The sequence below is a fragment of the Mustela putorius genome, unplaced genomic scaffold (genome assembly GCF_011764305.1).
Source record: "Mustela putorius furo isolate JIRA1106 unplaced genomic scaffold, ASM1176430v1.1 tig00000813_pilon_pilon_pilon, whole genome shotgun sequence".
Lineage (NCBI taxonomy): Eukaryota > Metazoa > Chordata > Mammalia > Carnivora > Mustelidae > Mustela > Mustela putorius.
The window spans coordinates 4,808,965-4,834,080 of record NW_025421485.1 but is presented as its reverse complement, the minus strand read 5'-3'; the positions used below and the strand labels follow the sequence as shown (position 1 = coordinate 4,834,080).

Sequence of the window (25,116 nt, the reverse complement as noted above, 5' to 3'; positions counted from 1 at the left end):
ACAAGTGTGCAAGGCTAACAGGGAGGAGGCCGTGTGTGTGTGTGTGTGTGTCAGAGCTAGAGAGCCACCTTGAAACGGGCAGACGAGGCGGGACAGCGGAGTGCTGTCTGCATCTAGATAGAGCGCCAACGTGCCGTCTTTTGCAGGCGTCCGTGGAGATCCCAGGGCTGCAGCTCAGCACCCAGGACTACTTTCCCTACGTCTATTTCCACATCGACCTCAGTCTCCTCGACTAGAGCTGCACGGCCCCAGCATGCTTTCCTGTCTCCAGACTCCTACAGACACCTTTCCCTTCGCCGGAGGACCCTACGGAATTCACCTTTTAGAGAAATTGCTCACAAAAGTTAGTTACAGTTGTATTTATTTTTTTTTAAGTTACAATAAAGAAATGCTCAGTCCTTTGAATGGTCTCTTATCTTCTAACATTACTGGAACTGCACTTTACAGAAACGGGTTCCACCTCGGTCGGTCAGCGGCTGCCGTGTTGGGCCTTCACGGCCACCTCGTGCGGCCAGAGGAAGGAAGCATGTCCGATCCCGAGCTGTGTCCTCGGCCGTATTTCCTAACGGTCACTGGGGACGGGCCGAAGACAAAATCCTGGGCACGAAGGGCAGTTCTCAACTGACCGCCCACTGCTTTTCACCCTTCTTTCTACAAACTCGCTGTACAGGTCACATCTCACAGCTGGAACTTGGCCTCGCAGGGCACATAAGAAATCTGTGTTGCGGCCGGCCTCCAGATGGTGTCCTTTGGGTCACAGGTTTATAGGGAGGTAAGACATCAGGGTCTTTCCTTCGTTATATTAATTTACTGGCTAAACATCGGACTCTGATTTTATGATCTGGACACTAATTTCATACATTTATTGGCATTGTCCAAAATATTATTTTATTTTTTAATGGAAAAAAGCCATTAATATTCAAACGAAAGAATCACATTAAAAAAACTTAATATGTAAGAAACAGCCTCCAAGAACATTTCAGCAGCAGTCAGAGGGAGGGAAAAATATGTCAACAGCCCATCAGTTTTCCTCAAAATATTACTTGACAGAATACAACCCAATTCACTGGCTACAACAATTCATAGAATTTTTCACTGTTCTCTTGAGATGCAAAGTTCACTGGTGCAGTGTTTTCACATGACCAATCAAGTGCTACTTCTTGGTTAAAAAGGCCACTGGTAGACTCATCTGATTGTGAAGAACGTTCCTTCACTGCTGGGGAACTCTCCCAAGGAAAGCGAACTGAAGTCTGTGCCAAGCCTCTCACAGCTCATCTCTTTCCAAATCGTCCAGCTCCACGTCACTGAGGTCAATGTCATCTTCCACGGGAAGCTGGAAAACAAAGACAACGTGAGGCCCTGCAGGGACTCGGGGGGGGGAGGGGCTCCGAGCGCCTGGGCTCACCATGGAGCGGCCATTTCTAGGGATGCCCCGGATTGGAGAGCCCGTTCCTCCCTCACCCAGCTCCTGCATGAACACTGCCTAGTATGTCAGCTGGAAAATCTGAGAACTTGGGTGGAGCATGAATTTAACAAATTCCCACCTCCTTAACACCGACGGCCACTTAGCTGGTCCTTCGGAGGAGGAAGGGGCAGAAGTGTACTAGAATAAACACTCATCCCAAAGCTGTAACTGTTTCTCAGACACAGAGTAAATGAATTCCAGGCTAAATGCTCAGTTTTGGAGTGATACGCAGGAAGGAAACCTCGGTCTCGTCAAGAATATCCAGTGCCATGCGGCCCTGAAAGGCTGCGGAGGGCAGGACGTCTGTGACCCCATGCCAAGGCTTCCTCGCGGTGGAAAGGACTTGGCTGACAAACAGCAGAGAGGCACACGGACAGGGAGAGCTAGAAGCGGCTGGACAAGCAGCCCAACGACAAGTCCCGCGGGCACGTGGCCCCGTGGCGGGGGACTCACCTCGCCATCCTTGCCGTCCCAAGGCTCTCTGGCGCTGATGGGGGGGAAGGCCCCGCCTCCGACAGGTGCGGTCGAGCCCCGCCCGAAGGAGAGCTCCCTGCGGGGGAAGGACCAAAGCGAGTGCGTGTGCATGAACGAGTGCGCGTGCATGAACAACGCTTTCAGTATCTGTGCTGCCGCAGCGAGCACGTCAATGCTTTTAAAACGGCTACTTGCCTACTAGGTGCCTGCGGAGGCATTTCTCACCTCTCGCTCCTGCATGGTGTTATCTTTGCAAGCAAGGACAGCAAAGCGACCAGGCGTGAAATTGCTCAGGTATTGGCATCAGGTAAAACCAGTTATCACCAGTAATTAAGAAAAACTTATTTTGCTTAAATACAAATTAAGTACACAAAAGCTATCCCAGGTGGTATAGAACGCGGGTGCAACCCTGATAGTTCCAGACTAGTTAACTCCTCTGTACTCAACAAACAACAACAAACCAGAAAAGAAAAACTAGTTGAAAAGAAGTACGAATAAACTCAAAGCTGGGGTTAGAACGGGTCATTGCCAGTCAGTGAGTCCAAGGGCTCAATCTTGTTACTTATCGCTCTCATGCATTTCCTAAGGTTCTTGACACTGGGATCCGCTGCTGAAAAAGGTTGACATTTTTCTAAGTAGATGATCCCGGAACAACATGGGCTAAACTATGCGAGTCCATTTACACAGATTTCTCACACTACAGTAACAAACTATTTTCTCTGATTTTCTTAATTGCGTCTTCTTCTGGGGTTTACTTCAGTGTAAGAATCCGGTACACAATACATAAAGCCTACAAGATACGTGTTCATCAGCTCTTTACCCGGAGCTTAGTACCAGCTCTACACGAGTGGAGAGAGACAAGGTCTGGGCTGACAAGGTTCACCGTTGTGAAAGGCACAGTTATAAGGAGACGCATTCACCGAAACAGTGCAGCGCTGCTGCCTTCTATTTGCTGGAAGGCGATGAAGTCTTTGGGATGAGCTGAGGAGCAGGGCCGACAGACAGCTCCGAACTGTCTGAAGTCACTGCAGAAGTAAGCTCGTTTCCACAGAATGACCTTCTAGAGCTAATGGCCAGAAACGGAAGCCATCCTACCCGAGGTCAGGGGCACAGAGCATGCTAGGGGGGGAATGGGTGAGAAAGGGCTCCTTCCAGCCCATGTGAGACTTTTATGAGGATCAGGAAGAGTTCAATGCTAGTGGCACAAAACGGCAAGGTGGCCAACGCTCTGTAGAATCCTTCGACAGGAAAGAGAACACAGCTCTTACAGGAAGATGACTTAGCACGCAAACATGTAATTCGATGGAATGCCAGATGCCAAACAATTCTAGCTACTGGCTGGTCTGTGCAAACCCAGTTGTGAACCCACACCACCACAGAATGAAGCCACGAAATAAAAACAACTCGAGAGAGCAAGAAATTACCTGAGAAACTCATTAATGCCTTGCTCGCTGAAAGACCCTTTTAGAAGAGCAAATTTCATCTTGCGTGCATTGATGGCTGCCATGGCAGGGTACCCAAACCCTCCGATCCCCAATGCATTTTCAAGTTCCGACTGGGCTCCAGCTTCAGTCCACAGCCACCTAGAAAGACAGGCGGGTTTCAGGGTAAAGATCCCTTTCAAATTAGTTGAAATATAATTAGCAGGTATTGAAAAAATGATTACACTCCAACTATTTCATGGAATGAAAGGGATGTAGAAATAAAAAAGTTTACCAAAATAATGTATTCTAGACACGCTCTTAACTCCAGGCCCCTCTTAGAAGCCCTACCCTGTACCTCCCGAAGTCCCTCAAATCTACAAAATTTTCCTCTTGGCCTCTGAAATATCCACTAAATCTGGTAAGTTTTCTGTCTGTGTTACCTGAACTCCTACTGATCACTGGGAGGGTTACACATGCTCTCTAGGAGTGTGACTTCTTTGTAATATTTACTGACATGTCGTTATTCCAGACCTACGAACATGCTCGACTGCGTTTCTTTACTCAACTGCTACAGCGGTGAAGACTAAGGGGCACCGGAAAGTGCTTTTCTGTAGGCCACAATCCTGGGAACTCGGCACCTGAGCGGGGCAGCAGGGGCAGGAGGCGGGGGGACGGCAAGAGGTATTGAGGACGAGAAGCAAAAATATCCAACAGGAGGCAGACACACTGTGCCTTGAAATCTGCCTGTATCTACCCCCTCACTTGGAAAAGGGTAAGAAAACAACCTTCTACTTCTGCCTCATCTAGCCCTCAAAGCTGTACCAGAGTGCCATTAGGGGACTCGGTTTTTGCTTGCAAGCTGGGACCCCAACCACCATTTAAATGACTGCTCTGGGGGCATCTGGGTGGCTCAGTGGGTTAAAGCCTCTGCCTTCGGCCCAGGTCATAATCCCGGGGTCCTGGGATCGAGCCCCACATCGGGCTCTCTGCTCAGCAGGGAGCCTGCTTCCCTTCCTCTCTCTCTCTCTGCCTGCTTCTCTGCCTACTTGTGATCCCTGACTGTCAAATAAATAAATAAAATCTTAAAAAAAAAAAATAAAAAAAAAAAAAATAAAATAAAATGACTGCTCTGAGCAAGAGTACACCGTGGCATAGATGAGTGTCTTTTATATAAAGAAGAATCCTGATTGCTTTTCCTTCTAGAGGATAATTGTTATTTACCTATTTAAAAAAAAAAAAAAAAGCCAGAGAGAAACAGGGCACATCTGAGAACACAGTGGAAACCCAAAATTCAGGAGCAATGAAGCTCTTCCAGCCAAATCCTACTGAGATAATGACAACTTACCCCCACATTTTCTTTTTGTATTTGTCTGCCAACTTTAGAAGAACTTCTAAGTACGAGTTTCTTCCAGCCGCTCCTGATTGAAACAGACAGAATTTTTTCAGGGGAAAGGGAAAGGAGTCCGTCACATTCATCAACCGAGCACGCGTTCTCAGAGCTGGGAGCGCGGAGCGGAGACGGCGAGGGAACCTCTGCTCATCGTACCGGTATCCAGAATGTGGGGCAGCACGGCCACGACACAGAGCTGATGTTCCTCACACGTCTTCTTGGCGATGTCCTCACTGATGATCTGTGGGCCCAGAAGACAAGAGCTGGTTGGAAGGCCGCTGACACGAAACCCAGAGGTCAGTGTGACAACAAAGACTTGGCCCTGTCACATTCACTAAAGAGCAAAGCAGTTCACGGGACCGAGCGGCTCCTTCTGAATACGACAGCCTCGTTAAGTACTGTGGCACCAGCGACAGTTCTGCTCTGTGACGGGCTCCTGTGATCTGTCCCTTAGCCCTCCCTCTGGGGTGCCAGCGGACATCACGCACACACAGTCTCTAGAGTGACAAAGCCTGGGTGCGGCCTGGCTCCGACAACCATTAGCTAGACAGATAGATACGTGTGTTATATATGCACAAGCCCTTGAGGCTCTCTGTGCCTCTGTTTAAAAATGTAAAACGGAGGTAAAAGCATATTTACCTCTAAGCATTCGTGTGGGAACTGAGAGGAACAGACGTAAACGTACCCACACGATGCCCGCTACGTGCTTAGCTGCACAGAACAGCTATTACTTGAAGAATAAGGACAGCGTGACTGGAGGCGTTCTGTTGATAAGCAGCCTGGTACATCTATCCCTGCAGTGTAACTATTTTAGTGCTAAAAGTCATGAAGACGCAACAATTTATCAGACAGATCTTCCCCACTTGGAAGTACAGTATCACTTCCAAGAGAACGCTTTAGAAGAGAAGGGAAAGCGCTCATCTGAAAAGACAAAATGAGAGTCATCACTGAGGCATAGCCCCCGCCATCAGCCTGGACAAGTGTTTCCTATCTCGAGTGAAGGAAGTGGTTTACCTCAAGCAGCTCAGGAGGTGGCGCATTCTCAGAAAACAAATCCAGAGCCCGGGAGACGATGTCGGATCGTGTTCGCCCTCCATCATAATCCACAGGAGACTCTCCCTTCTGAAATATCTTGATTGTAGGAAATCCCCTAATCTATGAAAAAAAAAAGACAATCAAATTAACATTTAGTTTTTTTTTTTTTTTTTTTTCAAATTAACATTTAGTAAGAAATAAAATAATCTCTATGGATTCTAAAACTACCTTCTAGGTCATTTAACAAAACAATGTCCCAGCCTACATCAGTGATCGGGGATGAGACAAAGGTCTGTTAACCAGGTGGTTTTAACAGTCTGCCCACCAGGCTTAGCCAAGGCTCATTCAAAACTCACCTATATACTTCATACAACACATCTGTTCTAGAACAAATGGACCGACTTTGAAAGCAATGTTAGCGACTTTAAAAGCCTGGGCAAGCTGAATATTTGCACAAAGCACACAGCAGAAATAGTGAGATACTGGATTTAAAAAAAAATGATAGTCTTTGGACTCTGAAAAACAATCTGAGGGGTTTCAAGGGGCAGGGGGTGGGAGGCTGGGGTACCAGGGGGTGGGTATTATAGAGGGCACGGACTGCATGGAGCACTGGGTGTGGTGAAAAACTAATGAATACAGTTATGCTGAAAATAAATTAATTAATTAAAAAAATTGATAGTCTTGAGTTGAAGATTTAATAGTTTTAACAATCAAGTCATTTAGTTTCATTACAAATGCCCTCCTACCACACAGGGAGGTTTGGAACGCTGGCTGAAGAGTTGAAAACACGGTGTATTTCTGAGAGAAACGAGCCTTACAGACACACTCACCCCGTATCGGCTGGCGAGGAACTGGTTCGCGGTGGCATCCACAGCGGCGAGCTTCACTTTTCCCTGTGTTTGCTCTTTGACCTCCGTAGCGGCAGCAGCCCACTCTGGCTCAAGGCTACAGAAAAATATTTGCACCTTAAAGCGTTTTAACTCTTGGCACAGATACGTTAGCTGAGGTGCGCACGTCTGGCCAGGCCTGTGAAAGCACACCTGGACACACGCCGTGCACACGTGCGGCCTGAAGCACCACCACCCTTGCACGTTTCCCTCCCGGGCCTTCTGTCACTGCCCTCCCCAAATCGGGACGCTGGCTCCCTGTTCATCTCCGAAAACACAACAGAAGATTCTTTTTTTTTTTTTCCCCAAAGATTTTACTTATTTATCAGAGAGAGAGGGAGAAAGCTAGCACAGGCAGACAGAGAGGCAGGCAGAGGTAGAGGGAGAAGCAGGCTCCCTGCTGAGCAAGGAGCCCGATGCGGGACTCGATCCCAGGACGCTGGGATCATGACCTGAGCCGAAGGCAGCTGCTTAACCAACTGAGCCACCCAGGCGTCCCTCAACAGAAGATTCTAATGCCAACGTGTAACCATCACCTCGAGTCCAGAGTTTTTCTAGAGATCCTGGGGATTACCTAGGTCTGGGCCCGCTTCCTCGAAGCAATCGAGGTGACTGTACTGAAAGCACCGTGACGCACAGAACTCGGTACGAAGCGCTTACTTTTTGCAGTGTCCACACCAAGGAGCATAGAATTCAACCATCCAAACATCATCACTATCAAGGACATTCTTATCGAAGCTGTCGTCCGTCAGCTCAATCACATCCTTCTTGCTTGAACTTTCACTCCTACCCTGTCACAGGTGACACTGAACATTAAACGAGGCGTGGCCAGAAAGCACATTATTCCTGTTCCAAACAGATTTAACGGTCTCACCCACATCTTAATGAGGTTTGGAGCTTTTCTTTCAAGTGAAAACTTACTCAGTTTGGGGGCATTCCTTAACAGTATTTTCGCGTGTTAAGAGGTGTTTACTGTCAATGACCAGCTCCTACAGTATAAGCTATCGCACGCACCTGAGTTCTGTCCTTGCTGTTTTGTTAAGGGAAACCCCACACTGCTCACAGAACCGCCCAGTAACACTACTCTAATTCAGACCGGGCACAGCTGCTCCTTCATCCCAGGATGTTAAATGCACCACAGTTGCTACCTTTCCATAGATAGAATCCCTATCACTCAAGAAAGCTAAATATAACATTTAATCCCTTTTTTCAAAGAATTTTCTTTTTTTAAAGTTTTATTTATTTAAGTCCTCTCTACACCCAATGTGGGGCTCAAACTCACAACCCCAAGATCAAGAGTTACCCGCTCCTCCAACTGAACCAGCCAGGTGCCTCCAAAGAACTTTCTTGAGTACCAAGGCTCAGAAGCAGTCAGTTCTGTTTACTGCTTACTGGCGCTTGGGCCAAAAGCCATGGAAGCAGGGAGACAACTATGCCCATTAAATGCTGGGAGTTTGAAATAAAGGATAAGAGCTTGGAGTCTCTGGGTAACTTCTTCATCTGTGTAAGGAGCTAGTTGTACTGGTCTCTTTAAGAGTCAAGGGCCATTTTATCTCTATTTGTAAGAATTTAAGGCCTCTTCACGAGAATATAAGTACATCATGGTTAAACATCCCATCTCCTACACGGACATCTAAAATACCAATCCATGGAACAAGAACGTCTTTGTCTTCTTCCTGTCCATTCATAGGCGTTTTCCAGGATTTCAGGCTGATTGCCAGATACAGGCCAAGAGATCATTCAAACTTCCCCCCTCTTTGCCCAAAGTCCACCTGGTCTCTTCTCTTTCGCTTTAGAACTACAGCGGCCATAGGACCCCAGAGCCTGGCTCCCCCGGCCTGGAGCTCTTTCTCGGTCTACAGCTCAAACTCTTCCATTTTAGCATGGGGACAGAGACGCCCATCTGTGGCCTGGTTCTTGGCCTACAGTTGTGGCAAGCCACCCTGGGACTGCCTCTGAGGAGGTCAAACGAACAGGATGGTTGGTTGCCTCCCTCTGGCATTAGCTGATCTAACCTGTTTTTAACCGAAAGTTCTACTACCTACAATAGTAGTAGTGACTTTAAAAAAAGTAGAACAACAACAACAAAAAAACCTATCCTCTACAAGGAATCCATACTCTGGCATCAGAATCATTACACACATCAAAAACTAACACTATACAGCCTTACTTGCTTTCCAGAACTGTATCCGCCGCCCCTTCCCCCAAGGCGATCCTTGACGAGCTGGCGGAGAGCACCCAGAGCAGCATCTACGATGGCTTCACCAGTTCTGCCACCTACAGGAAGACATAGCACAATCAGACGGACAGGTGGCGGTGAGCTGTGTGCCTGGAGGACACTACCTCAATCTGTCAGCTTTATCGGATGTTTGAACACACCCAACAGTACGAACGTGTATTTAACAAAGGGCCAAGTTCTCCCTCTAATGCCTTTTGCACTAGACTTTTCACTGGGAAAACCTAATCCCCTTCTTCAGTTTTAGATTACTAGTGTGAATAAGAACACCTTCCTGTTGACCTATCAATATCATCTACAAAGGAAAGTAACTCACAAATGTTTACATAATGTGCAACATGGACACAGATGCGTAAGAAACTTATTATCTAGTTGCCACAGCAGAAAGTAAATTACCAACTGAGAAAAATAGAAGGAACTAGTTCTATGATAACAGAGAGAAAAAAAAATGTGGACAAAGGATATGAAATATGTGAAGCCAAGAAACTAGAAAGCAGTCCAGGCCTCTTTGTTCTACCCTGCGTATGACACAGTTATCTTGGGCTTCTTTTTAGGTTCTCTAGCTGAATTTACTCCTAATCTAAGAAATATTAAACCCTGTAACTGAAACTCAATAATGACAACAGCCCTTAGAAATTTCATCAAAAACTATATTACTCTGGGCGCCTGGGTGGCTCAGTGGGTTAAGCCTCTGCCTTCAGCTCAGGTCATGATCCCAGAGTCCTGGGATAGAGCCCGGCATCGGGGTCTCTGCTTATTGGGGAGCCTGCTTCCCTTCCTCTTTCTGCCTACTTGTGATCTCTATCAAATAAATAAATAAAATCTTTAAAAAGATAACAAAAAACTAACAAACAAGAAACTACAGTACTCAAGGAAAAAGTCAGGGGGCTCGTAATGGACTCAGAAGTGCGTGGTTGATATAGGCCGTGAGGTTATCTTCACAGTTTAAAGGCAATACTCTAACAAAATCTCTGGAAAATTTCATTTTTTTAAAAAAATAGTTTCTTATCAAACTGCCAAGGAAGAGAGAAAAACATCTGACAATACTTTCAGACCTGACATCAGAAAACAAATACAGTGTAACACCACTTAGAACACGTTCCAAGTGTGTCCTTCCATGGCCCTGGCTGACAGGTCCTCACACCGAAGGGCAAGCTGTGAACAGACCACAGCCTTCTGTTCCTTCTCTATCTCCAGAGGCCTCCACCCTCTGAACCAGCACCCCTTCCTCCAATCTACCTGGGAATATACCAAATTAAGAAAGGTACTACCAAGAAAGAGAGGGTTTTCTCACTCTAGACCAAGAGCTGGCGAACTCTTTGTGAAGGGCCAAACAAGAAGTTATTTTCAGCTGGGCAGGCCTCCCTGTCAGCAGCAGCTACTGGATGCCGCCATCTGAGCGTGAAACAACTACAGACAATACGTTAACAGGTGTGACTGTGTTTTGAAATACTTTATTTACAGAAACAGACATGCCCTTGCTCCTAATTTTGACCTACCTGTTCAAATCAGAATTCCAACCAGAGGAATGGAGTCGTTAGGAAAAGTCCTTACCCTGATAATCTTCTGGTCTGTTTTTGTTGGAGCCAAAAATCTTAATGGTAGGAAAGCCCTGAACGCCGTACTGGCCTCCGAGAGACTGATGCTTATCTGCATCAACTGCGCCAACTTTTACAACATCCTGTGAAAACAGAAAAGCGTTAGCTACTTTTCTTTCAGCTGGAGCAGATTCCACAAAACCCATCAATCGATTCTTGTAGACTCAGGGACAAGATGGTAAAGGGCAGGGTTAGGCTGACAAACAGAATTAATGTAATGTGGAATGATGGGTGAGACAGAAGCCAGCCCTGGAGGGAACTCGGCAGCTTCCAGAATCAACATGATGAAGAATCATCATGTCACTCATCTGGAAGACCGAGTTAACAAAAATAGACAACATAAAAATTAAATGTATGCTATCCCTTTGCTCCCTACATGGTTCTGGCACCAGAACAAAGGCTCTGAGCTTCAATATGCAAATGACCTTCCAATCCTACATCAAGCCCAGCTGCATACTGATTTACACATTCACAGGGGAACGTGGATGTCTCAGAAACTTACTTTTAATGCAGTTGCTGCTTTCTTCCATTCCGGTGTCAACCTCTGACAGTGGCCACACCTTTTAGGAGATGAAAACACATGGCAACAATTAATGTCTTTAATCCCCAATTCAAAAATACTCCACCAGGGCATCTGGGTGGCTCAGTCCATTGAGTGTCTATCTGCCTTCGGCTCAGGTCGTGATCTCGGTGTCCTGGGATCAAGTGCTACATCAGGCCCCCTCCTCAGTGGGGGCCTGCTTCTCTCTCTCCCTCTGCCAGCCATTCCCCCTGCTTGTGCTTGCTGTCAAATAAATAAATAAAATCTTTAAAAAAAAAACACTCCACCAGCAGTCTACGGAGTGGCTTGCACGGGGCGGGTGCTTGCCGGGAATACATGTACTTATAAAACCTGATCGGTGGCGAGAAGGAACTAGCCATTTTAAGTGACTTTACAATAATCCTTTTTTTATATATTAACTTAAAAAGTTTTCAAATTACTGTTTAATCAAATTATATTTGAAGAGTTTAAACTGTTCCCTGTAACTCTATCCCTGGGTAGGAACTTTAGCATTTTTCTGGTCAAGTATACCTCAGTGTTTGGTCTGAGTTCTATAAGGCCAGGCGAAATGCAGATTCTTGGGCGCCATAAAATTAGAATGCCTACAGAAGGGGTTCAGGAACCCACATTTTAGTAAGATAAGCTAGTGATCCTTAAGCCCATTGGGTTTGATATTCCCTGATCTAATCCAACCTCTTCATTTTATAGATGAGGCCATCAATATTAGAGCCTAAATCTCAATGTTCTTTGGCTCCCACAGCAGCATGTGGAGCTAAAAATGTACATGTAATCCCAAATTTATAAGCCTCGCAAGCTGAAAAGTCCTCGATACCACAAGGTGGGGAGTTAAAAGGGCAAGAGAGAGGCAGATGAGAACACAAAAAAAACCAACTTTAATCTTGTAGGGAACAATATCTGAAATATTGTAAAACATAACACATACAGATGAGTGCTTTTAAAAAGTTATACATACACAAACCTGTTATGTTTACACCCTTTATCGAACCTGCAGACATTAAATTGTTTTTATGGCTGAGTAACATTCATTATATGAAGATACCATAACCAGTTTACGCATAGGTGATTATTTTTTGTTTTTTTGTTTTTTTTTTTGACAAAACAAAGTCAAGTCTCCTATCTAGGTTTCTAAACACCAAATGAGCAAACACAATGTGCATATGCCAGCACCATGAGGAGCCCTTCACACAGAACTTCATTTCATTGGCATGATAGTGAAGACAGGCCTTGTTATCTTCATCTTCCAGATGAGGAGACAGAGGTGGAGAAATTAACAAACCTGTCCACTATCAAACAGCGGACCGGTGACAGATCTGCTGGATAGGTCTCTGACTCCAGGTCCCACGTTCTTAATCACTATGTACTATCACCTTCCACAGGGGCCTAAGCTTAATCCAATATTTTAGAAGTTAGGACCTTGGGGCACCTGCATGGCTTGGTCATTAAGCATCTGCCTTTGGCCTCAGGTCATGATCCAGGGGTCCTGGGATCCAGCCCCACGTCAGGCCTCCTGCTCGGCAGGAAGCCTGCTTCTCCCTCCCCTGCTTCCCTGGCTTGTGTTCCCTCTCTCACTGTCTCTCTGTCAAATAAATAAATAAAATCTTTAAATGAATGAATGAATGAATGAATGAACGTCAGGATCTTCTGGGAAATGTCCTGGAATGCTGCTTCTACATACTTCTATCTAATATCCTGCTGTCCACGTGCTCCTGCTTAGAAGTCCAAGAGCCAAAGTTTTATAGGACTTTGCGCCTCTTTAATTTCAGCTTATACTATGAAAGGACTCAAATCAGAGATTGTCAAGAGCGTATGTTACCTTCAGTTTTGATATGCATATCTCTAACCCAAGGGTTCCTCACTTGTGGTCCACAGACCCTGAAGGTGTTGGTAGACAAAAATGCAGGGGCTTCAAGAACTTCTGATGGGGGGGGAGACACCTCTATTTTGCTAGCTTGTAATGGAAATGAAGGCTTTCCTTTAACGATGGACATTACACACGCCTACTCTTAGATCCCTGCCCCAGTGCTACACTTCTCTTCTAGCCTTGCCTATGCTCATCACTACTTCGGGACGATGGTGTCTAGGCGTTAGAGCTGCTGCCAGATCTTGGTATTTACTGTCCCAGTGAACGAGTACCACATAACCACATCAAGATTTATTTTAATATTTTGATGTTATTTAGATATTTTAGGTTCCCTACACAGTCCTATATGCTTTATTTTACACGCAAAAGAGGAAAATCTTTATTCTGGAAGGAATTCAAAGCCTTCACCAAGCTGCCAAGTTCCAATACAAGAAGAGGGGAAAAAATACCTGCTCTAATGAGACCTCCTGTTCCCCAGAACATTAGGAAGCAAAACTGCCACTAACAGTTAACCATTAACTACAGGGTCCAGATCCGGCTTTCTCAATGATGCTCTTTGGTTTAGTTTTGGAATGAGGTATATTATCTTTATATAGTAGCTCCCCAAAACAATGTCAGTTACTCATGCCATAAATGATAAAAGAAAAAAAAAATCTGGGACGCCTGGGTGGCTCAGTGGGTTAAGCCGCTGCCTTCGGCTCAGGTCATGATCTCAGGGTACAGGGATCGAGTCCCGCATCGGGCTCTCTGCTCAGTGGGGAGCCTGCTTCCTCCTCTCTCTCTCTGCTTGCCTCTCTGCCTACTTGTAATCTCTCTCTGTCAAATAAATAAATAAAATCTTTAAAAAAAAAAAAAAAAGAAAAAAAATCTAACATAAAAACTGCATACAAAAGCATTCAACAACAGAACAGTTTGTACAATTACAATCTGTACATTTACTAATACAAATGAATTAACCCATACAGAATGCTCATTTGGATTTAACAAAAAAAAGAGAGGCTTTAAAAAAAATAATAAAGGCACTCAGATAAGTAGTATTCACAATGTGGCAACATAAAAGTAGAGGGTTTTTACCTTAATTTGCTACACTGGACATTAACTGAAATAGTCCATGAGGACTGGTAATGAGTTTCCAAAAGTCAGTTTCATGGTCTTGCAAAGGAAAAAATTACAGCAATAAAGGAAAACCTTCCATCAGGTATATCCTCAAATGTACCCTTCTCAAGCCCAGTAAGAATCTGTAAGAATTTCACTGACTACATCTATGTGAGCATAGGGGGCGCAGCTCACATCTAAAAGGACTTCCTGAGATCATCTGAGGGACACAGCTGGCTGGGACCCAGGTCTCCTAACGCTACTCACGGTCTGCTAGATTACAGAAGTAACAGCCTTGAGCACATTTTGCAGTTTCCATTCATTTGTCTCTACACTTGCCTATTTGTTGGGTTTCTGTTTTGTTTGCATTACAGACTGAACTACATAAATAATTAGTGCAATACTGTATTTTGACTACGTATAATCATGCACCATTAATTTCAACAATAACTGCATCTTTACCCCATAAGGGTCCCCATCGCCAGCAATGCATGTAAGGAAAGAGAAGAATTTTTAAATTAAACCAGTTTTTAATGACCTATTTCTGGAAGCAACACTCTTCAAGAAACAGAATGGAATCTATCTTCCCTTTCCTGTGCCCAGTACTTTTCAGCATAAACGTGTTTCCCTCCCATCAAGATCCCACTTGCCTCATCATTGAAATATACCTTCTTAAAATCAGAAGGATTTTATTTCTTCTTTTTTGCAACAGTTAGCTGCTTCAACCGTATTTTTTCGGTGGACTCAATCTCCACGGCCTTTAACTCACACCACTCTAGGGAGTCTCCCACTTCCCTACTTCTTTTAAAAAAGCAGTAAGCTAGATAAACTAGATGACTGAATAAAACCACACTTTCAAATAGTATTTTCTCTAACTTTATGGAGTACCATATATAACCCACAACGGCTTTCTACTTACCAGGGAGCATAGAATTCTACAAGCCACAAGCTATCACTCTGAATAACTTCTCGGTTGAAATTTGATGGAGTCAGCTCGATCACATCGTCGCTGGAGGAATAGAGACCATTCGCTGCCAGGAAGAAGGTGCAGCTAATCAGACCTGCGGCGACACAAAGCAAACATGAGTGAAAGGGTTCAGGCTCTGGCAGCAAACTCAGTAACGGGAGTCAATAGCCCAAGGTGCTCCCGGGGCAGGGCCCTTCTGACCCCCAGCCCCGCCCCCAGCTTGCCGCCCTTGCAGCCCCTGGGATCTCGCTCTCCCTGGCGCAGGACACAAGGACACAGAGGCCACACTTTCACCTCTCGAGCTGCAACTGACAAAACATTTCTTACTTCGTGATTATACACGAACATCTTCACTCTTCACAATCACCCTGGGAGGTACTACTACTACGGCCATTTCATGGGCGAGGACACTGAGAAGTTGGGAGGCCACCCTGTGAGCCTGGACAGTGCACACAGCATTTATTTCTTGTGACACACAGTTGTGATATTAGCACGCTACCTTTACTACTTTTGGAGGAAAAATCACTTGCTTCCTCCACTAAACTGGGACATCAAGGGCAATAACCGCTTTTATAAACAGTTTTACTTCTGCTAACACTATTCATGGCAATCTGCAGGCCCTTAAAATGTTGTTGGATGCGCTTACAAAGAATTTTCTCATCCAGGTTATAAAGCGAGCATGGAGTCCTGCATTATTAACAGCACAGTTTAGCCACATTGTGGACCTTGTGCATTTTGCTAGCTACTCTAGGACTTGAAACGTAATTTTTAACAATTATATAGGAAAACAAGTTCTGAACTGACTTACGAATATCTTAAGAACTCAAAAGTTCTGAATTGGTAGTACTATCCAGCTCCACCTCCTCCTTTTAAATATATATAGGACTTCCTTGTTTTCCAACTGCATTGCATCTAATACAATATGCTTAATAATGCTTAATAATGAACTATTCTTGACTTTAATATTTTCTCATTTGCTGGCTTTGGGTTGAAAAATAAACTTGATGATATTAGAGAAATTCCTGTTACCTTTTCTTAGGATCTATGAAGATGATCATATAATTTCTTTCTTTTAATCTACTGATGTACCAAACTGTGAAACCGACCTGTCCTCTGAGGCAGCATGGGCGCGCACCATCTTAGTCACATTTTCCTAAGCCTTGTGGACAGAATTTGGAAGACTCTGAACCGAGCTTTGCTGAATAACCCAACGGAGAGTTTCTCCAGGAAGGTGCATACACCAGTGCCAACTGCTCCACTGCTAAATCTTCCATCTTCTACTTACACAGCACTTTGAATCTTCAAATCACTCTCAAACACAGTAGGTCACTGGGTTTTTCACAGCAACACTAACTAAAGAGCAGGGATAATCCCTCTTTAATAAATACGGAAACAAAGGCACATCCAGTGGCCCATCTGTGGCCTCTGACTTCTTTTTCCAAGTTCTTCCCATTAAACCACTGTTGTCCTTTTACTGCTCAGGTGAAAACGGCTCACTAGGTCGTGGGCATGAAGGAACAATGTAATCATACTGTTCAAGAAGGCTGCGTCCCAGGGCTGCCTGGCTGCCTCAGTCAGCAGAGCAAAGCATGCCGTTCTCAATGCCAGGGATGGGAGTTCAAGCCCCACATGGCATGGAGACTACTTTAGTTATTTATTTATTAAGATTTTATTTATTTATTTGACACAGAGAGAGAGAGAGCGCAAGCAAATGCGTACACAAGCAGGGAGGAGTGGCAAGTGGGCGAGAAGCAGGCTTCCTGCTCAGCAAGGAGCCTGATGTGGGACTCGATCCCAGGGCTCTGGGATCATGACCTGAGCCAAAGGCAGACCCTTAACTGACTGAGCCACCCAGGTGCCCCTGGAGACTACTTAAAAAAAAAAAAAAAAAAAAAAAAAAGAATATTGCAACTGTGTACTTTACTATGTGACATAAAAGGCTATCATGCAGAGGGGTATGACCAGATTTGTTTTCTAGAGAGTTTTCTGGCTGCAATGTGGGAGAGTGGGATCACCCAAACCCAGGGAAAGTTGAAATGCGCAACAGTAAGACACGCTACTGGGAGGTCAAGTAGGAGACTGAAAACTAACTGCAGGACTTGTCCTCCGCCGCAGGACAGCTGTGGCGGAGTAGTGAAAATACGCAGCAGCCAATCTGCAGAAGGCTGGAGTGTAGGAGGGAACAAGTTGATGGAAACTACAGGTAAGTCTTTAAAACAAGACTTATTATGAAGAGCACAAGAAGGCAAGCAAATGTGGGGTGGAAGGAAGGTTTCTCTTCAAAGGGGAGTGAGAGAGACTAAGAAAAAGTGGAGGAATCATGAAACAAAATGCCTGGAATCAGGAAGGGAGGGAACCAGAGCCAGTGATGGGAGCAGCCTGGGACAGGATGACCTCCTTTCCCACTTCCCAAGATGGGAAAGGGTGCATGTGGATGGAGATCAGGCCATCCAAAGTGGGGTTCTCTTGGTAACTGCTGCTGTCCAATACAGCAGCCACCCGCCACATGTGGCTGCCCCAACAGGCACTGATGGTATTAAAAAACCCACTAAAATTTTGAAGACTGGGTAGGGGGAAAAAAGCATCTTCTTAGTATTTTTGATATAACATACTAAAATGATATTTTATACACACTGGGGAAATATATATTAAAATTAATTTCACCTGTTTCCTTTTACCTTTTTAAACGAGGCTGTTAGAGTAGTTAAAATCAGATATAAAGTTTGCATTATTATCTCTACTGGACTGCATTGCTCACTAATCTTTCTGTTGCTGCAGGAAAGGTTAAGAGGAGTTTGACGTATTTAACAAAGCAAGTAAATTAAGAACCTAAGCAGAGAGAATCTTAATTCTGAACAAGCTTAGAACTTAAGACTGGTCCTGGAAAATCCTCCATGGAGTTCTACTTTCTAAAGTTTATCATTTTTTGTAAAATCAACACGAACTGACACTTGTTCATTACATTGAGCTCACTGTGGAATTTTCAAAAATGCAAAAGAAACCCATCAACAGTTCCACTAGGATGAGCGATATTTTGGTGACTATTCTTACCGACACCTCCATGTAATCTAGAGGTCTAAAACTTTTATTTATATGCATGTGATCTTACTACACATTCTTTTCCATAATTTTTTTTCACTCAAAATAAGTTAAAGACATTTCCTATGTAGTTACGGATCACCTTCACCCCCTACATAGCCATTCTTAATGGCTCTATCACGCTGCCAGTCTACCCCCACAGAATTTATTTCCAACTTGTCACAATTAACAGACTAATGCTGAAAATTCTTATACTTGCCTTCTCTCCCAAATAAATATAAATATTTCCTTAAGAGATAATCTTACAGGAGGGATGGGGAATAGCTAATATTTTGATGTATGTATCTGTCCAACTACTCTCCATACACTGACATGTTAACTATGAATAATGCTTAAAGGACATTACACACCAGAACTGTCTAGGATATATTAACTCATTTTGAGAAATCTATGTGGTATGTATCATCATGCCCATTTTTAGACCAGAAAACGGAGCCACAGAAAGGGTAACCTGCCTAAGGCCACCTCATTAGAAAGATGGTTACGCAATCCAGATTTTTAACCAAAGGACTGGAGACTGCATTCGTATAATCCCAGGGAGGGTCATTAGGTAGATTGTGGTAGGAGAATTGGTTTCTTTCCCTTCTCCATCAATCAGGGACAGCAGGCTGGAGTCACCTCAGGGATGGGCCATGATTTTTACCTCGGGAATGTGCTTCCTTTCCATACAAAAATGGTCATGACATCAGTGTAAAACGGACTCGGGCTTTTTTTTTTTTTCTTCTAACCATGTTGCTGGAGTTTTTATTTTCTTTAAATTTTGCCTGACTCTCACAAGGGATTCCCCTTTCTTTTAACTGGCTCTCCAGGGGAAATATCTGGATAACAGAGATTTGAAACCCAAATTCCTTAAAAGGCAGTATAACCCTAGTAGGGTTAGAATGAAATGAAATACTCAGAGAAAAAAAAAAACAAAACAGTTCAAAAGATGCATAAATTCCAACAGCAGAAAGAAGGGAGTCACTATCCCCTATGAAAACCCTCAAGAAAACCAACAAAAAACCCCAGACCACTTAAGATGATAAAGTAGGTCAACCTCCACTAATGAACGTTCCGTTTCTGAAATTCGCATCGCATTTCCACTCACCGATAATGAGCACCAGTGGGAAACTGGCATATCCGAGTGTCTAGAATCTATGTGAGCAGATGGTTCTGCCATCCGCGGCTCCCCATTATTCCTCCACAGTAGTTCAGGACGTTACAAACCCACATCAGCAACATCTCTGTCCTACACCTGCCAGCAAGAGTACCCGATCCCAACGCGGTCATCTAGAAACCAGCAGGGCTCCCTCAAGGGTTGACTACAATTATCCGAATCACGAGGTAACTGAGAGAATCCCGGACTCTTCGGGAGCGGCCTCTGAACTCACCCGGGAGCAACTAAACAGAGACTGGGGTCCTCCCGCCTCCTCTCCGCAGCCCCACGGCAAGTATTCGTATCTCGCTTACCCTCCCGAGACCTGAGTGAACTCATTCATCCTGACAACGGCCCAGAGTGGCCAAGCGGCCCGCTCCGGGTCACACAGCCAGCACAAGCCGGGGCGGGCGGGGGTCTGGTCTGCGCCCAGGGCGTCCCGGGAACGCCGGTGAGAGCGCCTGGGCTGGGCTGGGCTGGGACCAAGGGGCGCCAGAAAAGGGTCGGGATCATCCTCAACCTCCGTCGCCGTCGTTTCTAAAACGGGCATTTACATAATTCGTGGGAGTCCGCGTTCCACCGACTTTCTGAAAGTTCCACCACGCTTAAAGGGCTTCTGGAAGGCCGCGTCCCCTTTCGCAGGCAACTCTTCGGTCTGATCCCAGGGCTGGGTTTTGGTATTTCGGTCCTCGTCAGTGGCAAGTCCACAGAACAGGTGGTGACCCCGCGGCCGAGCCGCACGCAGGCCGGCGTGAGGACAGCCGGCCCGGATCAAGGGAGCCCTGACCCTGACCCTCTCAGGCCGCCCCCGGCCGGAACCTCCGCCTGGGATCAAGGTGCTCCGCGCGGCTCCCACGCAGCTCCCGGCCTCGGCTCCCGCCCGGCCCGCCGCCGCCCCTCGGCCCCGGGTTCGCGCCCAGCCCCGGGGCTCCGCGTCCCCGCCGCGCCACGCTCCCCTGGGTGGGCTGCGGGAGCCCCCGCCGACGTGCCTCCCCTCCGCACGCGCCCCGAGTCCGGCAGGGCCCCGCACCCTCGCGCCGGCCGGGCCCGCCATCCCCCACCCCTGCTCCGGCTGAGGCCGCACGCCCGCCCCGCCGGGACCTCCCAGGCGGCCTCCCGACACCAGGAAGCCGGCGCCTACCCAGCACCAGGCGAGCCATGCCGAGCGCCCCGGCCGTCGTGTAGTCCCGCCGTCGCCTGAGCTCCGCGCGCCGCGCCCCCGCCGCCCCACGTCCCGCCCTCGGCCTGTGAGGCAGGCGCCGGGCGGCGCGGAGGGGACGGGCCGGAAGGCGTTCGCCAAGCCGTGGCCACGGCTCATTGGTCCTCGCGGGCTTCGCTCATTCGCATAGCCAATGGGAGGCGGCCGGGTAGAGGTTCCCGGTTTGATTTTTTTATTGGGGGCGGAGCGAGCGGCGGAAGGAGGGACTTGCTGGGGGCGGGGCGGATCAACCTCTCTTTTCTCGGTGGCCCCCTGGTCCTGCGCGAACTCCGAACTGGGTTTTCAGGACTTCCTGTCCCTCCTGTGGAGTCTGGGGTTTGGTCCTTGTTATCTTAAGGGTCTTTATTTTCTCTTTCCCTCCCTGGCCTCTAGCGACCCCCTTTCCCACCCGTCACTCAACCCTTGCCCCTCCACTCCCCACCCCTTGTTCTCTTTGGGGGTGGGGGGTAACCTTTTTTAGCCCTCAGTACATCTGGGAGCTAATTAAGTAATATATTAATTATATTTTTCTAATCTTTCTCGTCTACCGGACGAGTATTCAGTCAAACGCTTGCTAAGCACGTACTGTATACACTATAAGTGAACATATACTTATTTTGTGGAATTACTTTAGAAGTTCCCATCTCGGGGACACCTGAGTACAAAACCATGTCGCTGATAGATCAGGTTCTCTGTGGAAGCCCGTGGGCCTTCAGGCTCAGAGCTCCACAGTACGGGGGGGTTCCCTCCTTGCCCTGTGAGGGGCCTTAGCAATGCCATCAGTTGCAAAATTTGCAAAAGTTAAGTATTTTAAGCGTAGCAGACTAAGATGCTGTATCTTTCCCCTCTGATTTCTCGTCCTGTGTTTGGAGTGGACTTGAGCATTTTGGTTTTGTATTAGTAATGGTTTGTTTCTCTGTAGTGCTGAGTGCCTAAGGTAGCTCCGATTCTGGCCAAAGCATTTAGCATTAAGTGGAGTCCAGGAGTGGTGAGGGCCTATAGGGCTTCCTGGAGGAAGTGGAGCTACAGCTGAGTCTGAAAGATTTCCCAGGCAAAGAGAAAGTCATCCAGGCATAAGAAGCTAAGGGAGTGAAGAAGGCCCAGCAGGGGGAACTGACACCAACGGAAATACAATGCCAGCCACGACCATATACGAAATTTAAACATTTCTAGCAGCCAGGATGCCTGGGTGGCTCAGTGGGTCCTGGGATCCAGTCTCACGCCGGGCTCTCTGCTCAGCCTCTGTCTGCCTGCTCCTCCTGCTTGTGCTCGCTCTCTCTGATAAATTAGGAAGATCTTTAAAAAAAAACTCTCTAGTAGCCACATGAGAAAAGTAAAAAGAACACCTGAAACCAATACAACACTGTATGTTAACCATACTGGAATTAAAAATTAGGAAAAAGATGGGCGCCTGGGTGGCTCAGTGGTTTAAGCCTCTGCCTTCAGCTCAGGTCATGATCTCAGGGTCCTGGGATCGGGCCGCACATCGGGCTCTCTGTTTAGCGGGGGAGCCTGCTTTCCCCTCTCTCTCTCTGCCTGCCTCTCTGCCTACTTGTGATCTCTCTCTATCAAATAAATAAATAAAAATCTTTAAAAATTAAGAAAAAGAAAAACAGATTAAATTTAATAATAGAGTTTAACCCCCAATACCCCCAATGTTATCATTTCAACATATGATCATATAAAAATGATTAATGAGCTATTTTACTTGTTTTTTCATGCCAACTCTTTGAAGCCCAGAGTACATTTGATACTTAGAGCACGTCTCAGGTTAAACTGGCCACATTTCAAGTGGTCAATAACAACCGCTAGCTAATGGCTACTGTATTGGACAGCACAGGTCTAGAACCTCCTTCGAGTGCTTGACTGGTTCTTCTCCAGTTGAGTGACTGAAGAGCAAAGCGGGAAAAAGCTAGCTAGGCTCCGAAGACCTCGTGTATCCTGGAGGCTATGGGGAGAACAGAAGAATTTAGAGAACACAGATTCAGCCATCAAAAGATGGATTTAGGGGCGCCTGGGTGGCTCAGTGGGTTAAGCCGCCGCCTTCCGCTCAGGTCATGATCTCAGGGTCCTGGGATCGAGCCCCGCATCAGGCTTTCTGCTTGGCGGGGAGCCTGCTTCTTCCTCTCTCTCTGCCTATCTCTCTGCTTGTTATCTCTCTCTGTCAAATAAATAAATACAATCTTTAAAAAAAAAAAAAGATGGATTTATCTAGAACATTCTGTCTCTTCTTAAACAAAGGCTTAGATGTGTTCACTGTTCACTCATTCACTGATCCTGTCCCTCACTCATTCCGCTCATTCACTTGACGAGTATTTCCTGAATGTCCATTTATTTCAAGCATGGTCCCGGGTTCCGGGGGTTACTCCAGTGATTAATAGATGTTCCTGGCGGTGTAGACGCTCACAGTCCAATGAAGGAAGCAGGTCAGTAAAAAGCTACAGTGAAGGAATATCCAGAAAGTTCCATGGGATCACATAGTAAGCAAGCAGTGTGTTCTCTTTGAGGGAGTCTGATGTTGAAGAGATTTCCTGCCATGGCAGGAAGGCTAGAAGGGATGAGCCAGGCAAGGGCGGGCTCGTGAGCAAAGGCACAGAAGTAGAAAAGTACCGAGTGTGCAGTCAGTCGCGGGCAGCGGTCCATAGCGGGGCTGTTGAGACTAGTCTCAAAAGCTCTACTGAGCCACAGAGACAGTGAACACAGAAGGTCAGTTTGTTTTTTTTTTTTAAAGCAACACTGGGTTTTAAGAACAAAAATGTCAAAAACATTTTACATAATTAGCTTTCTTGAATTCTAGAACTTTGGGTGCATATTCAGCATTGCTCTTTAGGTGCTCTCAGTCAATAAGAACGGAGTGTTCCAGAGTTGGGTGACCAAGATTTGAGGCAGTTGCAGAAAGTCCCATTGGCCTTGGTTGGAAGCTAAGCCTGTCAAGCCCCAGCTCCGGGCTATGGTTCCCGAAAAGACTCATGGGGCAACCATAATATTTTCTGAAGGCTCCTTCCACAATGTCTTGATCACCAACCAGAAGTGAATAAACCAGAGGATTTAAGGAGGAGGAAAGGACAGTCCAGGACCTTGACTTTTGTCCCCCCCCCAGGGCAATGAACAGAATTAGTAACTCAGATTTCCACTAACTTTCATATAATTAATAATAATAATAATAATAAATAACATAGGATAGCTTTGCACGTCCTTCCCAGATTTTTAAAAGCAGGGTCGGGAGTGGAGATGTTGGTGAATAAAGTGGAAATTTCTTTTTCTTCTATTTCCCTATCATTTCTGCTCTCCCCCAGCTGGGTTACTGTGGCTGCTGCCTGTCTCCCCTTGTCCCTCACCCTGACTTCCGAAAACACCCCTTCCACCCAGAAAGGAGAGGAGACAAAGGCAGATGGGGCTGGGTTAGAATGAATATGTTGGGGGGACTGTCATGATCGTTATATTTGCTCAGAAGTGAATGCAATGAAATGAAAGCCCCAAGGAAGGAACTGGATTATCAGCCAACCCCGCCTCCCCGGACAGTCAGGGAGGGAGAAGTCCGTGCTGCACCTCTGCGCCCCCCCACCCCCGGTTTTCTATTGCACGCCCCTGGATTTTCCCCTTCTCAGCAATTGTGTTCCTTTCTCAGGCCATTGTGACAAGTTAGCTCTAGCTTAGTGGCTTCAGTGATGCAAATTTATTAACTCATGGTTCTGTAGGTCAGAAGTGCCACCCGGGTCTGCCTGGGCTGCCCTCAGGGGTTCGTCTGGGCCGGGCTCCTTCCTGGAGGCCAGGAGAGAGCACCTGTTTCCTGAGCTTCCTACATCCCTTGCTTCTCGGCCCCGCTCCATCTGCAAAGCCACGGATTATGTCCGGCTGAGTCTTCTTCATGTCCCATCTCTCTCTTTTCTCTCTCCTGCTTCCCTCCCCCACTTTTAAGGACCCCTGGGACTACACGGACCCATCCAAATAATTCAGAATAATCTCCCTATTTTAAGATCACTTGATCAGCATCCCTTCCTTCCCTTTGCAAACAGGATTCCCCTTGGATATGTAATGCAGCGTGTTCACCAGTTCTAGGGGTTGGGACATGAACGAATTCTGGGGCCCGTTATCCAGTGGTGACTCCCCCAGGGTACTCGGTGAGTACCGTCCAGTGAAGGAATGAAGGCCCCTCCATGGCAGGCATTCCGGGACTCTTCCCTGTGGCAGACAGGCCTCAGAGAGGTGAACCAACTCACCCAAGCTCCCAGAGCCTCGGCTCTTGGAATCTGTGATCGTCAGAATGGACGAGTCTATCCTGTAGTAACACACGACCCCTCATCTGAGCGGCTCACAACAATAAAGGAATGAAGGAAAATACTGGAGACCGGGTCACTTAAACCACAGAAATTTCTTGTCCCCCAGTTCTGGAGGCTGGAACTTCCAGATCACCGGGCTAGCGGGGTTGCTTTCTCCTGAGGCCTCTCTCAGATTCGTAGGCAGCCATCTTCTCACAGGTTCTTACGTGGCCCTTGGTCTGTGTGAGCCTCACTGCTGTCTCTCCCTTTCCTTGTGAGGACAATAGTTGTATTGGATTAGGGCCCCACCTTATGACCTTTTTGACCTTAGTTATCTCCAAAAAGGCCCTATATCTAAATTCAGTCACACTGGAGGTCAGGGCTTTACTGAGTGACTTTTGAGGGAACACTAGTTGGTAATATCGACGTGT

General features: G+C 46.4%; 2 protein-coding genes across 7 annotated transcripts in view; one reads left to right on the top strand and one right to left on the bottom strand.

Annotated features, from left to right (window-relative positions):
• Positions 1–405, top strand: part of ATP6V1C2 (ATPase H+ transporting V1 subunit C2) — a 53,357-nt gene extending 52,952 nt beyond the window's left edge. For all 6 annotated transcript variants that reach the window (XM_045084879.1, XM_045084875.1, XM_045084877.1 and 3 more), the window contains one exon: positions 147–405. In XM_045084879.1, coding sequence (XP_044940814.1) covers positions 147–236 — 90 coding nt within the window. In that variant the 3' untranslated portion in view covers positions 237–405. The remainder of the gene's footprint in view (positions 1–146) is intronic.
• PDIA6 (protein disulfide isomerase family A member 6) lies at positions 345–20,506 on the bottom strand. The gene is made up of 13 exons (XM_045084880.1): positions 20,370–20,506; positions 14,947–15,088; positions 11,012–11,069; positions 10,466–10,592; positions 8,846–8,952; positions 7,336–7,466; positions 6,619–6,733; positions 5,768–5,908; positions 4,910–4,994; positions 4,709–4,781; positions 3,364–3,522; positions 1,919–2,015; positions 345–1,333 (listed from the first exon to the last, which is right to left on the bottom strand). Exons 1-13 carry the CDS (start codon positions 20,386–20,388, stop codon positions 1,265–1,267), a joined length of 1,323 nt encoding a protein of 440 aa, XP_044940815.1. The 5' UTR covers positions 20,389–20,506; the 3' UTR covers positions 345–1,264.
• Positions 20,507–25,116: the final 4,610 nt, after the last annotated feature.

Coding starts and splice junctions, on each gene's coding strand:
- PDIA6 (XM_045084880.1), bottom strand. Junction 7,467..8,845: donor GATACAGTTCTGGAAAGCAA/GTAAGGCTGTAT, acceptor CACCTGTGACAG/GGTAGGAGTGAAAGTTCAAG. Junction 6,734..7,335: donor TGGTGTGGACACTGCAAAAA/GTAAGCGCTTCG, acceptor ATTTTTCTGTAG/CCTTGAGCCAGAGTGGGCTG.